Source organism: Colobus angolensis, unplaced genomic scaffold (assembly GCF_000951035.1).
Source record: "Colobus angolensis palliatus isolate OR3802 unplaced genomic scaffold, Cang.pa_1.0 Scaffold144, whole genome shotgun sequence".
In the NCBI taxonomy this organism is placed as follows: domain Eukaryota; kingdom Metazoa; phylum Chordata; class Mammalia; order Primates; family Cercopithecidae; genus Colobus; species Colobus angolensis.
Window position 1 is genome coordinate 678,543 of NW_012114533.1, and position 12,873 is coordinate 691,415.

The following is a 12,873-nucleotide window of genomic DNA, read 5'->3' on the forward strand; positions in this document are numbered from 1 at the left end:
GCTCCGTGCGCTACGGGCGCACCCACCGCGGCGCGGAGACCCTGTGCTACGGCTGGCCGCAGCGCTCGCGCAGCCTCAAGCCGGTGCTCTACACCGACCTGGTGGTCAGCCGCCTGCAGAGCCGCAAGAAGAAAAAGGCGGTGAGGGTGTTGGAGCCGCGGCCCACGCCAGGCTGGGGGGCGACTGAGGGGGCGGCTTGAGGGAGGCACTGAGGGCGGCGCGAACCGAGGGCGGAGCCTGGTAGGCTGGTAGGGACAGAGGTCAGGGGCAGCCAGAGGTGGGCACGGGCTGGGGGGCAGGGAGGGCACAGACCCTGGAACCAAGGTGGGCCTCACAAACCGAAGCGGGTTTTCTAGATTGAATATGACTTGCGGCCCACCGATGGGGTTCGGGGCCCTCGAAGGAGGTGTGGTGGTGGGCCGAAGGGGTCCTGAGACAAGGCAGGGGATGAACTAGAAGGCTGGAGGCAAGGATTGCAGGTTGGATCTTGGTGGACGCTTCCGCTTTCTGGCCAGAGAGTTGGTGAGTGAGGATTAAGGGTCTGAGCCATGCTGGGTTTTGACTGGGTATGTGCTGGAAGGTCTATGTGTTGATTTGCCTTGGTTGTGCTGGGGGCGGTGGAGCGGGGGTTGGCGGCTGTGGGGTACACCCATCCCCAGACAAGGGTGTGAACAGTGTGTGCCCAGTTGGGATGCCTGGTTTGCCGTGTGGCTGGGCATGGCTGTGGGCAGTGAGAGAGTCAGAGACTGATTTGTTGGGAGGAGTGAAGGGGAGGCTGTGTCCCATCACAGGGAAGTTGCCAACGTCACCACTGCACCCAGCTCACATGCAGGCAGCATCACACGCCACACACTTAGCCCAACATGCACATGCTGGGGACACACCCACTCACGGACAGGCTGACGGAAGTACCCCCACAGTTGGAGGCGCTGGCGTGGACCCATGTTCCAGGCCACTCTGGAGAAGAGGGGACCCCATGCCACTCCTGGAGCCTGTTCTCTCTTCTGACCACCCCGGAACCCCCAAATGTCCCCAGGCCAGCTGGATAGAGGGGAAGTGGCTGGTTCACATCACATAGAGTTTGGGCTATGCAGGAATTGGAAGCTAAAACCACTGCTTTTTAGATGCGTGTTCGCTCTCTGGTGAGAAAGTGTGCACATGGGCAGGGCGCTGGACCACCCTGGCATTTGGCTTGTTGGGGCTGTCAGGGTTAGGAGGAGGCCTCAGCTTGTCTTGGTGTTGGGAGCCATGATAGTGTGCTCTCTATTAGTGAAGGAAGGTGCTGAGAGGGCGAGTCCTCTATCCTGGGGTCACAGTTTCCCCATATGCTATGTGTGGGCTCATCCTGTGGAAACAGGCCAGAGCGCATGGTTGGGGGAAGGGGAATTTCTTGGGCTGCTTTTCCCCCTCCAGGGCTGTGCTTCTCCAGCCCAGGATCTGAGCAGGACAGCCCCTTAACAACAATAAAGATAATAATAGCAACAACCATTTACTGTGCGTCAGCCTTGTGCCGGGATGCCCTGTGCTAACTGCCTGTGCCCACGTTACTACGTTTGTTCCTCTCCATGGATACTTGCCCAAAGTCATGCAGCTCAGGTGGTGGAGCCGGGCCTGGGTCTCCATTCTGGAGCCTGTGTTCTTGGTCATTATATCCTGCTGCCCTTTCCGCTTAGTTCTGGCTCATCTCCCAAGTTAGAGGGGAAGGCTCTAAGCTCTGACACTGGGGTACTGACCCACAACCCCCTAATTTGTTTCCCCCACCCCCCCAGGCCTTGTACAGCTCCATCAAGAATGAGAAGCTGCAGTGGGCCATGTGAGTCCCGGGGCTGCATGGTGGGGCTAAGATGGGGCATGGGGAAGGGGCTGCCTGGGGAGGCTGAGAGAGCTGGGGTGGGCCCTGGGTGGGGCAGGGGAGGAGAGAGGCCATGAGAGGCAGGGAGGCTGCCTTACTTCCTTCTTTGGAGATGTCCGCCTGAATTTGGGGTTCTGTATCTTGTCTCTAGCTGGGTTGTTATGACAAGTGGGTTGGGGTGGGAGGAGAGGTGCTGAAACATCAAAGGGAGGTCCCCTGGCAACCCTAGTGGGAAAACAGAAGCCTCTGGAAGCAGGGCCTTGACCAGCAGCACAAGAGGCCCTCTCAGGTCCTAGGGAGCCCAGATGTCAAAGAACAAAACAAGTAACCATGCTGTCTGTTCTTGGCAGCCTCCAATAGAAACATAGAGACTCAGCCGGGTGCGGTGGCTCACGCCTGTAATCCCAGCACTTTGGGAGGCCAAAGCGGGCGGATCATGAGGTCAGGAGATTGAGACCATCCTGGCTATCATGATGAAACCCTGTCTCTACTAAAAACACAAAAAATTAGCCGGGTGTGGTGGCGGGCACCTGTAGTCCCAGCTACTCGGGAGGCTGAGGCAGGAGAATGGCGTAAACCTGGGAGGCGGAGCTTGCAGTGAGCCGAGATTGCGCCACTCTCCAGCCTGGGCGACAGAGCGAGACTTGATCTCAAAAAAAAAAAGAAAAAAAAAAAAAGAAAAAAGAAAACAGAAACATAGAGACTCATAAATAAGTATTGGAAGAGCCTAGTCTGAGGGAAGAAATCCAGTTTGGGCCTTGGGGTCCCCAGTCTGAGGGTAGAGGTCTTATTTTTCACAGTTCATAGATCACTCAGATTTGCTTTTATCCACTGAGACTCCCTCACTGCCCAGTTAGCTGGGAGTTCCCAGTCACTGGAGATCTCGGGAGGCACAGCTCAGGATTAGGAAGGGGGCGATCGGGGAAGGCTTTTGGAGGGTTGAGACTGGGGCCATGAAGTAGGGGCAGCATTTGGGAAGAGGAAAGGGGAAGTTGGAATTTGGGAGGCAAAGGTGTGGTGGCTGAAATGAGTATGGGGTGGGGAACCAATGAAGGCAGGCCTGGCTGGGACGGAGAAAAATAGTGTTGGGGGAGATGCAGTGTAGACTCCATATGGGAGGCAACAGGGAGCTACTGCAGGTTCTTGAGCAAGGGAGTGACAAGATAGAATCCGATTTTTTCTTTGACTGAGCCTGTAGACCAGGATGTATGGGGTTGGGGTAGGGGCGGCACTAGGAAGCTACTTCTTCCATCTGCTACCATTTAGCCACAAGCCATGAGCAAAGCCTGGGGCTGGATGTGGTTGAGCCAGCAGAGGCAGACCCGGGGATGTCCTGGTGGAGAAGGTCGTGAGGGCTGCAGGTGTGCAGCAATGGAGAGGATAGTGCTGGCCCTACTTGATGGGAGGAAGGGACAGTGGTGGCTCTAGGCTGGGGAACTCTGAGGGAAGTGCCCTGCTCTGACAGGGCAGAACTACACATTGGGGAGGCGTGATCTGAGGCTGGAGACATGGCAGGACCCTCAGGTTGAGCCCCCCAAGCCACAAACACTGGGGGAGCTTTTCCAGGGCAGGCAGAGACCAGAACTGAAGCGGGGGTCACGGCTCCATGGCCAGCCCCCTCTGAGGTGATCACACCTGCAGAGACGAGGAGGAACTGAGACGCTCTCTGTCTGAGTTGGCCGACCCCAACCCCAAGGTCATCAAGCGGATCAGCGGGGGCAGTGGCAGCGGCTCCAGCCCTTTCCTGGACCTGACTCCCGAGCCCGGGGCTGCTGTCTACAAGCACGGGGCCCTGGTGCGAAAGGTGCACGCAGACCCTGACTGCAGGAAGAGTATGTGGCCGAGTGGCGGGGGTGTGGCGTCTGGGGGATGGATGGGAGTGGGCCTGTTCCAGGGCCCCCTGACCTGCCTTTTCTCTCTGCAGCACCTCGGGGCAAGCGGGGCTGGAAGAGCTTCCACGGGATCCTCAAGGGCATGATCCTCTACCTGCAGAAGGTATGGGGCCAGGCCAGGGGGCTGGGGCTGGGACTGAGTTGGCTGATGGGTGGGAATAGGTGGGGCTGGGCCAGGCTGCTTCTGGGGCCAGGACAAGATGGGCACCCCTGCAGGAGGAGTACAAGCCTGGGAAGGCCCTTTCAGAGACGGAGCTCAAGAATGCCATCAGCATCCACCATGCCCTGGCCACTCGTGCCAGTGATTACAGCAAGAGGCCCCACGTCTTCTACCTGCGCACAGCTGACTGGCGGGTCTTCCTCTTCCAGGCCCCGTGAGTGCCCTCCTCCTACCCATCCTGGACCCCTTCCCCCACCTCCCATCCTGCTCCCCTCCCTGTCTCTGGATTTCATTCCTTCTCAGGCCACACTTGAGCCAGGACTGGCATCCTGGGACAGAAACCCTGGGCCCAGGTCCCAAGGGGCTGTGCTTTCTCCCCAGGAGCCTGGAGCAGATGCAGTCCTGGATCACACGCATCAATGTAGTAGCCGCTATGTTCTCTGCGCCCCCCTTCCCAGCTGCTGTTAGCTCCCAAAAGAAGTTCAGCCGCCCTCTCCTGCCCAGCGCTGCCACCCGCCTCTCCCAGGTAGCCCCAGCTCTGTCCACCTGGTGCCAGTGGGATGGAGGGGGTTAGGCTCAGGCCCACTGCACTCAAGGCTGCTGTGTATGATCGTGGAGATGTCCCCTGCACCAGGATGCTGGCCACGGGTGAGCAGGGGCTGAAATCCAGCCCCCACTGGGTCCCACTTGCCAGCTGGGAACCCAAACATAGTGTTTGTTTGTCTAAAGGAAGGGGCATCTTTTTAAAAATCTGCACAGAGGCACTATATAGGGCAGAGTGACCATGACCATGCCTCCCCCTGGCCACTAGGAGGAACAGGTGCGGACCCATGAGGCCAAGCTGAAGGCCATGGCAAGTGAGCTGCGGGAGCACCGAGCCGCCCAGCTGGGCAAGAAGGGCCGGGGCAAGGAGGCTGAAGAGCAGCGGCAGAAGGAGGCCTACCTGGAGTTTGAGGTGAGCCTCCCTGCCTGTGCCTCTGTCCACACACGCAGGCCCACGCTAGGGTGAAAGGCATGAACTCTAAGAGTGGAACCAGCTGGAGGTCCTTGGGCAGGTTGCTTAATCTAAACCTCAGTTTCCTCCTCTGTGCAAGAAGGATAACATTTGACACCCACTGGGGTTTCGAGGTGGGGCGTGTGTCAAGCGTGCCATTTCCCCAGCTCTAGTAAAGGCTCAAGACACATTAGGTTACAGATGATGGTCCCAGGAAAGCCCAGAGAGGGTACCAGCCTGCATGGGACCATCCCACAGTCCTGGGCAGGCACCTGCCATCTCCTGCCCTGCTGGCAGCCCTCCCTGGTCCAGATGGTGGGGTGGGCAGAAGGCAGAGAACAGGCTCTCACAGCCCCTGCCCCTCTGCCTCAGAAATCCCGCTATAGCACCTATGCAGCGCTGCTTCGGGTCAAGCTGAAGGCAGGCAGCGAGGAGCTGGATGCAGTGGAGGCAGCACTGGCCCAGGCCGGCAGCACAGAGGACGGACTCCCTCCTTCTCACTCCAGTCCCTCCCTGCAGTCCAAACCCTCCAGCCAGCCCCGGGCTCAGCGTCACAGCTCAGAGCCTCGGCCAGGGGCAGGCAGTGGGCGGCGGAAGCCCTGAGATGAGGTTTGGGGTGGGGGGTGCCTGCTGGGCACCTGCAGGATGACATGGCCCTGCCTGAGCCCGGGCCGGCCTCGGGCCACCCACGAGGGCCTCCCGGTCTAGGGCCCGACCGCGCCGGACGCGGTGTCCGGGGCAGGGCAGGGCTGGGGCCTGGGCCTCAGGAGCCTAGGCTGGGGGCACGTCCGAGAGCCCCTTTTTGTGATAATGTTTTGCACCTTTTCGTACGGGGTGGGCGGGGGTGGGAGGGGCTAGTGCCCCTGAACTTTTGATGCTTTTTTTTTGTGTGGGAGAGGCCTGATGCCATTTCTGCTTTCTGCTGAGACCACCCCACCCTGACACCAGCAGTCCCCGCTCTGTCCTGGGGCCTGGCTTGGACAGAGACCAGGATTTGGGGCTGAGCTGGTTTCCCCTCCTTCCTCCCCAAGGGCTCACCCTCTCTCTTGCTGGAGGTGGAGGAAGGGCGTCCATGCCAAGGCCCCATACCTGGGCCGGGGGCAGCACGACTTGGCTTTCCCCGCTTCAGTGGGCCTTGCCCTTTGTACAGCCTCCACCCCCATTAAAACTGCTCTGGACTTGCTGGCTGGGCCTCATCCTTCTCTTCTCACCATGCCTGGCGTGTGGGCAGGATGGGTAGCTGGTTCCAAGGACAAGAGTCACATCAGGGGCTGCCATAAGTTGGGAAGGAGGGGTCCTCCCCTTCCCATGAGAATCCTTTATTTGTCCCAACTGAGGGGTGGGTGTGGGGTGTTAAATAAGATTTGAAATAGGTGGGGACACTGTACAGGGGGTCCAGGAAGGGGGGTGGGGGCGGGCAGCAAGTCAGTGCACCTGAGGCTGGGGGTGCCCGTGGCAGAGCCCTCCTGGTGGCTCAGGGGGTGGGCCCAGCTTCTCTGCCTCCTGCTCCACTGACTGGCTCCCGTATGCACTGTCTTCCTTCACCTCTGCTGGGGGTAAATGGGGACAGGAATGGGAGAGTCAAGGACTCAGGCCTCCTATCCTCCAAGCCCAGATCCCCCTTCCAGGGAGGCCCCTTTACCTGTGCTGGGCAGCTTGTCTCGGGTCTCTGGACCCCTCAGCAGCCTCACTCCCTCCTCTAGGCCCATATCAGACAGGGCCTCCAGCAGACCTGCCATGTCCCCGCCAGCCAGCTAAAAAAAAACAGACGGATGAGGTCTGAGTCATGGTTAGGGTGTATGCTCGGAAGCCCTGGGGCCAAGGAGGCACCTGGACTCAGATCGGGAAAGGAGGATGGGAAGGGGGCAGGGCGAAGGCCAACCCACCTCGTAGCTGCGCAGGAGGCTGCCGCTGGGCGAGGCCGTCTGTCGGTATGTGTCCACGAGGCTGCGCAGCCCCAGACGCTCTGCCAGCTCTGCCCAGCTGCCCTGGGCTTCTGGCCCGTCTAGCAGCTGCTCCAGGTTCTGCAGAGCTGTGTCACCAAGTGACAGTCCCGGCCCTGAGGGGGACACATAGACATGTCATTTACCTCCAGAGTTGGGTGGGGACATGGACACCTGAACACTGCCTTTCTCCCAAGGTAAGCGACAGACAGGACCACGAGGGGTGATGGAAGGGGCTGAGGGTAGAGAAAGGGAGGCCTCCTTCAGAGGGTCCTGAAGGAGAAGAGACCTGTGTGAGGAGCTGGGCTGGGGATGCTTGATGCTCCTCACCTGCAGGGCTGGGCGGGGTCAGGGGTGGCTCCATGGTATTCTGAGCGGCATTTATCAGCAAGGTCTTCACCTGGGGAGACAGCCGCCGCTCTGACTACCTCCCACCCCGTCCTTAAGCCCGTGTCTTTAAGTCCAGATACTCTGGACCCCGTCACTCAGAGCACTTCTAGTTCCAGGCTGGCCTCACCTTGGTGCTGCAAGTGAGGTCAAGAGGCGTGTGGCCCCGGAAGCTGCTTCGGGTGTCCTTCTCAGGCCCTTCAGTGTCCGAGTCGCTATCAGAGGTAGGGGGTGAAGGCAGCGGGCACAGGGGCTCCTCGTTTTCAGCATGGATGTCAGCACCTGGGAGAGGGAGGCCGTCATGGGGACGTTTGGTGGGGCCCACATTAAGGACTGCAAAGTGGGAGGACCAGGAGGCACCTCTTTTCCCTTCCCCTCACCCTGTTCAAGTGCCCCTGAGGGTGAGACTGACCAGCCTTCAGAAGGAGGCGGGTGAGGGTCGGGTACCCCAGTCCAGCTGCCAGGTGCAGGGGTGTGTTTCCCGCAAAGGTGCGAGCATTCACGTTGGCCCGGAGCTGGGGGTGCGAGCAGCAAGGGTTGACACCACAGCATGGTCCCCCTAGCCAGCCCCTGCTTCACCGTCTTTGGCCCCTCCACCACCCTTGGTCCCACTCCTTCCACAATCCTCAGTCCCACCTTGGTGACCAGATGGGTGACCAACCCCAGCTCCTCCATCTCGGTGGCTAGATGCAAGGCTGTTCGCCCCCCCTGCCGTTCTGTGGCCTCTACTTCAGCCCCACTGTCCACCAGCAGATCCAGGCACTCAGGGCTTCGGGCTCGGACCGCCAGGTGTACTGGATACAGTCCTAAGGATGCAGGATACTCAACCTGCAGCTATGACCCTTAAGGCGGTTCCTGGGCCAGCCCTGACCATTCAACCTTGACACCTCATAGTCCATTCTGGGCACTGGCCAGATACCCTCCCTGGTCCCCACCTGACCCTAGTCAGGTGAGATGGGGAGCTCACCCTCAAAGTCAGGCATATGCAACAGCTGGGGCACAGCAGGAGCTCCACTCTGAAGCAGTGCACGCAGCAGCTCAGGGGCACCAGTGCCTGCCCGCAGCGCCAGATGCATGGCTGAGTCTCCATGCCGATCCAGCAGAGTTGGGTCTGCACCCACCCGCAGCAGAAAGCTCACCACACTCGTCTGCCTGGTGATCACCGCCAGGTGCAGGGGCGTCTGGGGATGAAAGCAGGGTGAGCCAGGCCCGAGACCCACCTGCCTTCCAACCCCTCCCACCTCCCCAGTAGGCGCCCCCGCACCTGGTGCAGGTGGTTGGTGAGGTTGACGACGCCGAGGTGCTGAGCGTGGTGGATGACATAGGCTATCTGCTCAATGACACTGGTCTGCCCATGGATGATGGCCAGGTGCAGCGGTCTGGGGGTTGGGGAGCGAGAGTCTGGCCCAGTCACTCAGAGCATCTTTCGCTCTCAAAGCCCCACTGCCTTCATAGACTCCCTCGCTGGGGCCCGTGGAACCCAGCACGTGGCCCAGAGCATCTCTGTGCCTGCACTTAACGTTTCCCAGCACCTTTTGAGGTAGGTAAGTGCTATAACTGTACCCCTTGCACGGTCGACAAAACTGAAGTTTGGAGAGACCAAGCATCTTGAACAAAGCTGGTGAACAGCGAGGCCGGACTTGAAGCCTGGCGTGTCCGAAAACTGCAGGGCCCGACTCTGTGCCGGTCCCTTTTCTGCCCCCACCCCACGCCGCGTCCGCCAGGCCCTCTGTTGCCTACGTGTCTCCGTTCTCGTCCTGCGCCGTCAGCAGGTGGCGCTGTCCCGCCAGCAGTGCGCGCGCGTCCGCGGTGACGCCGTAGTCGAGTAGGGCCCGGGCGCTGCGCTGCGCCAGGCAGAACAGTCGCGCGTTGTACTCTCGGGCTGAGGGCGACAGAGGGCGTGGGTCAGGACTGGGTCCTCAGCCCCAGCGCCCCGACCGTCCGTGCCCCGGAGGCCATACCTCGCTGCAGCATCTCCGGGGCCTGCGGCTCGCACTGGGGGGTCCTCGAGGGGGCGCTCGGCTCCGCGGCTTCCTCCCCGGAGTCCCTGCCGGGCACCGAGGCGGCCATCTGCGCCCCGCCCCCGCCTCCCGGGTAGCAGCCCATGGGGCCCGCGCCGGACTGGTAGGGGCTGTAGGCCAGGGAGGAGGGGAAGAAACCGAGGCTGCCACCTGTGGGTACAGGCAGGGCTGTGGGAAGCGGGCACCAGCCAGGATTCTCCCAGTTTTTGTTTGTTTGTTTGTTTTGAGATGGAGTTTTGCTCTTATTGCCCAGCCTGGAGTGCAGTGGTGCGATCTCGGCTCACTGCAACCTCTGTCTCCCGGGTTCAAGCGATTCTCCAGCCTCAGCTTCCCGAGTAGCTGGGATTACAGGCACCTGCCACCATGCCCAGCTAATTTTTGTATTTTTAATACAGACGAGGTTTCACCCTGTTGGCCAGGCTGGTCTCGAACTCCTGATCTCAGGTAATCCGCCTGCCTTGGCCTCCCAAAATGCTGGGATTACAGGCGTGAGCCACCACGCCCGGCCTCTCCCTGGTTTTTTTCCTCCACAGCTTCTCTTGCCTTTACCCCTCCCTCCATCAGCACCCCCTCACCTCCTCCAGCTCCTCCATAGCCCCCAGCTGCACCTCCAGAGCCTCCACCCATGTGGGAGCCACCCCCGAAGGGCTGGGAGAAGGTGGGCAAGGCCTTCCTCCGCTTCCGCTGCACCTCTTCCTTGTCTGGGGACAGAGGAAAATGAGATTGAGCCCAATTATTGTGTCATGCCTCAGGGGCCCTTCCCAGAAGAGCCTTCAGGCTGGCTCCTAGGAAGCACCTCCTCGGACCCTCCACACTCCTGACTTGGCTCATGCATGCCCACATCTAGCTCTTGGGACCTTCTAGCCCAGCCTGGCCCCCCACCATCCCCCTGGGGTCCTCAGCCCAGCTCCACCTTCCACCAGAGGGTAATAGGTGAACTGTTTGGAATCAGACACGTCCCCTCCTCGCTTGCGTTTCAGTTGCAGGAACACTGTTACGGGCCGCTCAATCTTCATCTTGTGATAGGGGGGTGTCCGGAACACAATGGCATACTGGGGGGTGCAGGGAGACACAGGGTGTCAGTGAGTCCTTAGCCTAATTTAGCCCCCAGCCTGAGCCCTAGCCCTGGGTACCTGTTTATGCACATCTGTGGGAGAGAAGTCCCCAAAGGCCTGCCATCCATTCTCATCATCCTCATAGAACCGAACCTCAATGTCATCTACAAGGAAAACGGAAGCTTGGCTGCAGCTCCCGGTGGAATCTCCGGGGCTAAATTTTACCCTAGAGCTTCTCTGGCCCCAGTCTTATACTCGATGTCCTTGGCGCCCAGCCTGGGCTCCAGTCTCACCTTTCTGCACCTTGTCACAAAGCAGATAAACTTCATCACCACCCCGCACAGAGCCTGCTGTCTTGTCCATTCGAGAAATCTTCAGGTTTGATGCCCCCGGAGACTCTATGGGGTGGGATATGGATTAGCTGAGATGATGCAATAGCCATGGCCACATTTAAGGAGGTGGGTGCTCTGTATTCCTTTTCTTAGCAACCCCTGGAGCTGCAGGAACCACCCAATATTCACATTTACTAAAGACAGAAGCTTCAGGAGGAGGAAATGACTTGCTCAGGATCACTCAGCATCTATGTGACAGGACCAGGTTCTGAAACCCAGGCCTGTTTGACTCCACAGCTTAAGGTCACCCCTCGTGCCACCTCTGCCACCAGGCCTGGCACCCCAGGCAGTCAGGATACTCACTGCTGTCATGGATGGGCTGGGAGATGACTGGCTTCAGGGGCAGGGAGAAGGAGCCATCACTGGCTCTAAGGAAGGCAGAGAAGCGCAGCCGCACTATACTCAGATCCATCACCTTCTTCAGTTCTTTGGCCTCCTGCTCCAGCTCCCGCTGCTCGGCCTCTGGGCAGTGGGTACATGTGTGACCCCTGGGCTTCTCCCCCCCTGCTCCTTCCATGAGCACCTCCCATGACCCTCCCCTCACCACACCCATACCCGTAAGGCCCTGGGGCCTAGAGCGGAGCCGCTGCCTCTGAAGTTTTTGTATCATAGTTCCCATCATGTTCTTCTTAGTCACGTGCAGGACACCCAGGTTGTTAAATCTGAGGAGATGGGAGAATCGGAGGCCTTTGGCTGTGCAGTTCTTTCTTCCTGAGGTGCCTTTCCCATTGTCAGGGCTCAGCTCAGCCCTACTTCCTCAAGGAAGCTATTGGAGTTTCTACTTGGGCCCTCTCAAGGAAGCTATTGGAGTTTCTACTTGGGCCCTTGGGTTTGGGGCCAACCTACCTCTCTCCCCTTGGTCAGATGCTAAGCTCATGGAGGCGGGCTGGGGCTTAGGACTGGCAGACAGTGAGGGGCACACCAGTGGGGGCCAGGGGTAGAGGGCACCTACTGGGCAGTCATGTCCTTGGGCCCCACAGAAACGGCGCAGATCCCCAGCTCCGAGCACTGCTTGCCCACCAGACTGTGGGCATGAGCACGAGGTGGGTCACTGTGTGTTACCAGGTCTACCTCGATCTTGGCTGGTCCCTCGTAGTTACAAATCTAGGAGAGGCAGGGACTGTCAGGGCCTTGGGTGTGCTGTCCACTTAGCCAACCCTCCAGCACCATCCTGGCTCACCTTGACAGTGGGATAGGTCTTTCGGCCCTTCTCACTGGAGGCACCGGGCAGTCCTCCGTGGGAGGGGCCTTCACAGCCATATCGAAATCGGAAGCCTCTCTGAAGGTCCAAGGGCAGAGTAGTATTGTGATCAGGGAAGACCACCCCGGCCAGCAGTGACCACAGTGCCTGGTAGTATCTGCTCTGAACCACAACTACAGCACTTTGATCAGCAGCAGTGACCATCCAATCCCCTGTGGCCATCTTGGGCAATGGCTCCTCCATGGCCTGCCAGCTACCACTACCCCATTTGTCCCCAAAGCTGAAGCCATTCCACACCCTCCCTTTTGCTTACTCACCTGCTTAGGCTGTTCCACGATCACCAGGTAGGGGCCATCAGCTGGGGACAGGGAGACCTTGCTGAGCCACGCTCTCCCAGCCCTTCCCCCAGGCAGAAGGCACATGCTCTCCCTCCCCCTACCTTTAGGGCTAGAGGAGGTTAGTGAACTTACTGACCTGTCTCTGGGGCTGGCTCCTTGGGTTCCATAATGGAGGAGTTCAATTTGAAATCATCATATTCAATAATGCCATCCAGACCCTGGTTTGGAGACAGACTGGGGGTGGCATCCAACTCTCAGCGCCCCCCACTGCCCCACCTCCCATCTCCAAGTCCTCAGTGGTCACTCCCCCTCCTCCTCAGGCCCAAGAGAAAGCTCCTTTTGGAGGCAGAGTTGTAGACAGATGGACAGACTGGTAGGCTGAGAGCATCTGCGAGCATGCAGGTGTAAGGCAGCAGAGGGGGCTCGGACAGACAGGTGGACAGACACGGGGGGCGGCCGGCCGGCCGGGTCAGGGGCAGGCAGCATGACTCACTGGGTTGTAGCAACTCTCCATGTCTCTGGGCTAGGCCCGGCTCTGTCTAGTGGCTCCGGCCAGGTTCTGCTTCCCAGAATTTTAGGCGCCCGCCTAAAGTTGGGAGGAGTGGCGTGGGGGAGGGGGTCAGAGCTAAATGGGGGTG

General features: G+C 59.7%; 2 protein-coding genes across 5 annotated transcripts in view; one reads left to right on the forward strand and one right to left on the reverse strand.

The window, feature by feature from the left end:
- PSD (pleckstrin and Sec7 domain containing) overlaps positions 1 to 6,082 on the forward strand; it is a 16,992-nt gene extending 10,910 nt beyond the window's left edge. For both annotated transcript variants that reach the window (XM_011935473.1, XM_011935474.1), the window contains exons 12-18: positions 1,770 to 1,813; positions 3,494 to 3,684; positions 3,777 to 3,847; positions 3,961 to 4,118; positions 4,286 to 4,430; positions 4,716 to 4,859; positions 5,271 to 6,082. In XM_011935473.1, the coding sequence (XP_011790863.1) occupies positions 1,770 to 1,813; positions 3,494 to 3,684; positions 3,777 to 3,847; positions 3,961 to 4,118; positions 4,286 to 4,430; positions 4,716 to 4,859; positions 5,271 to 5,501 (984 nt within the window). In that variant the 3' untranslated portion in view covers positions 5,502 to 6,082. The remainder of the gene's footprint in view (positions 1 to 1,769; positions 1,814 to 3,493; positions 3,685 to 3,776; positions 3,848 to 3,960; positions 4,119 to 4,285; positions 4,431 to 4,715; positions 4,860 to 5,270) is intronic.
- A 93-nt stretch (positions 6,083 to 6,175) lies between these two features.
- NFKB2 (nuclear factor of kappa light polypeptide gene enhancer in B-cells 2 (p49/p100)) overlaps positions 6,176 to 12,873 on the reverse strand; it is an 8,464-nt gene continuing 1,766 nt past the window's right edge. For 2 of the 3 annotated variants that reach the window (XM_011935478.1, XM_011935479.1), the window contains exons 2-23: positions 12,729 to 12,821; positions 12,372 to 12,453; positions 12,215 to 12,255; positions 11,877 to 11,975; positions 11,649 to 11,800; positions 11,252 to 11,358; positions 11,000 to 11,158; positions 10,598 to 10,702; positions 10,383 to 10,468; positions 10,163 to 10,301; positions 9,825 to 9,950; positions 9,190 to 9,399; positions 8,969 to 9,110; positions 8,493 to 8,607; positions 8,196 to 8,409; positions 7,865 to 8,034; positions 7,641 to 7,743; positions 7,359 to 7,510; positions 7,172 to 7,241; positions 6,785 to 6,957; positions 6,541 to 6,652; positions 6,176 to 6,448 (exon numbers count right to left, since the gene is read on the reverse strand). In XM_011935478.1, the coding sequence (XP_011790868.1) occupies positions 6,324 to 6,448; positions 6,541 to 6,652; positions 6,785 to 6,957; positions 7,172 to 7,241; positions 7,359 to 7,510; positions 7,641 to 7,743; positions 7,865 to 8,034; positions 8,196 to 8,409; positions 8,493 to 8,607; positions 8,969 to 9,110; positions 9,190 to 9,399; positions 9,825 to 9,950; positions 10,163 to 10,301; positions 10,383 to 10,468; positions 10,598 to 10,702; positions 11,000 to 11,158; positions 11,252 to 11,358; positions 11,649 to 11,800; positions 11,877 to 11,975; positions 12,215 to 12,255; positions 12,372 to 12,453; positions 12,729 to 12,749 (2,703 nt within the window). In that variant the 5' untranslated portion in view covers positions 12,750 to 12,821 and the 3' untranslated portion in view covers positions 6,176 to 6,323. The remainder of the gene's footprint in view (positions 6,449 to 6,540; positions 6,653 to 6,784; positions 6,958 to 7,171; positions 7,242 to 7,358; positions 7,511 to 7,640; positions 7,744 to 7,864; positions 8,035 to 8,195; positions 8,410 to 8,492; positions 8,608 to 8,968; positions 9,111 to 9,189; positions 9,400 to 9,824; positions 9,951 to 10,162; positions 10,302 to 10,382; positions 10,469 to 10,597; positions 10,703 to 10,999; positions 11,159 to 11,251; positions 11,359 to 11,648; positions 11,801 to 11,876; positions 11,976 to 12,214; positions 12,256 to 12,371; positions 12,454 to 12,728; positions 12,822 to 12,873) is intronic. The other variant, XM_011935480.1, reaches the window with a different exon arrangement.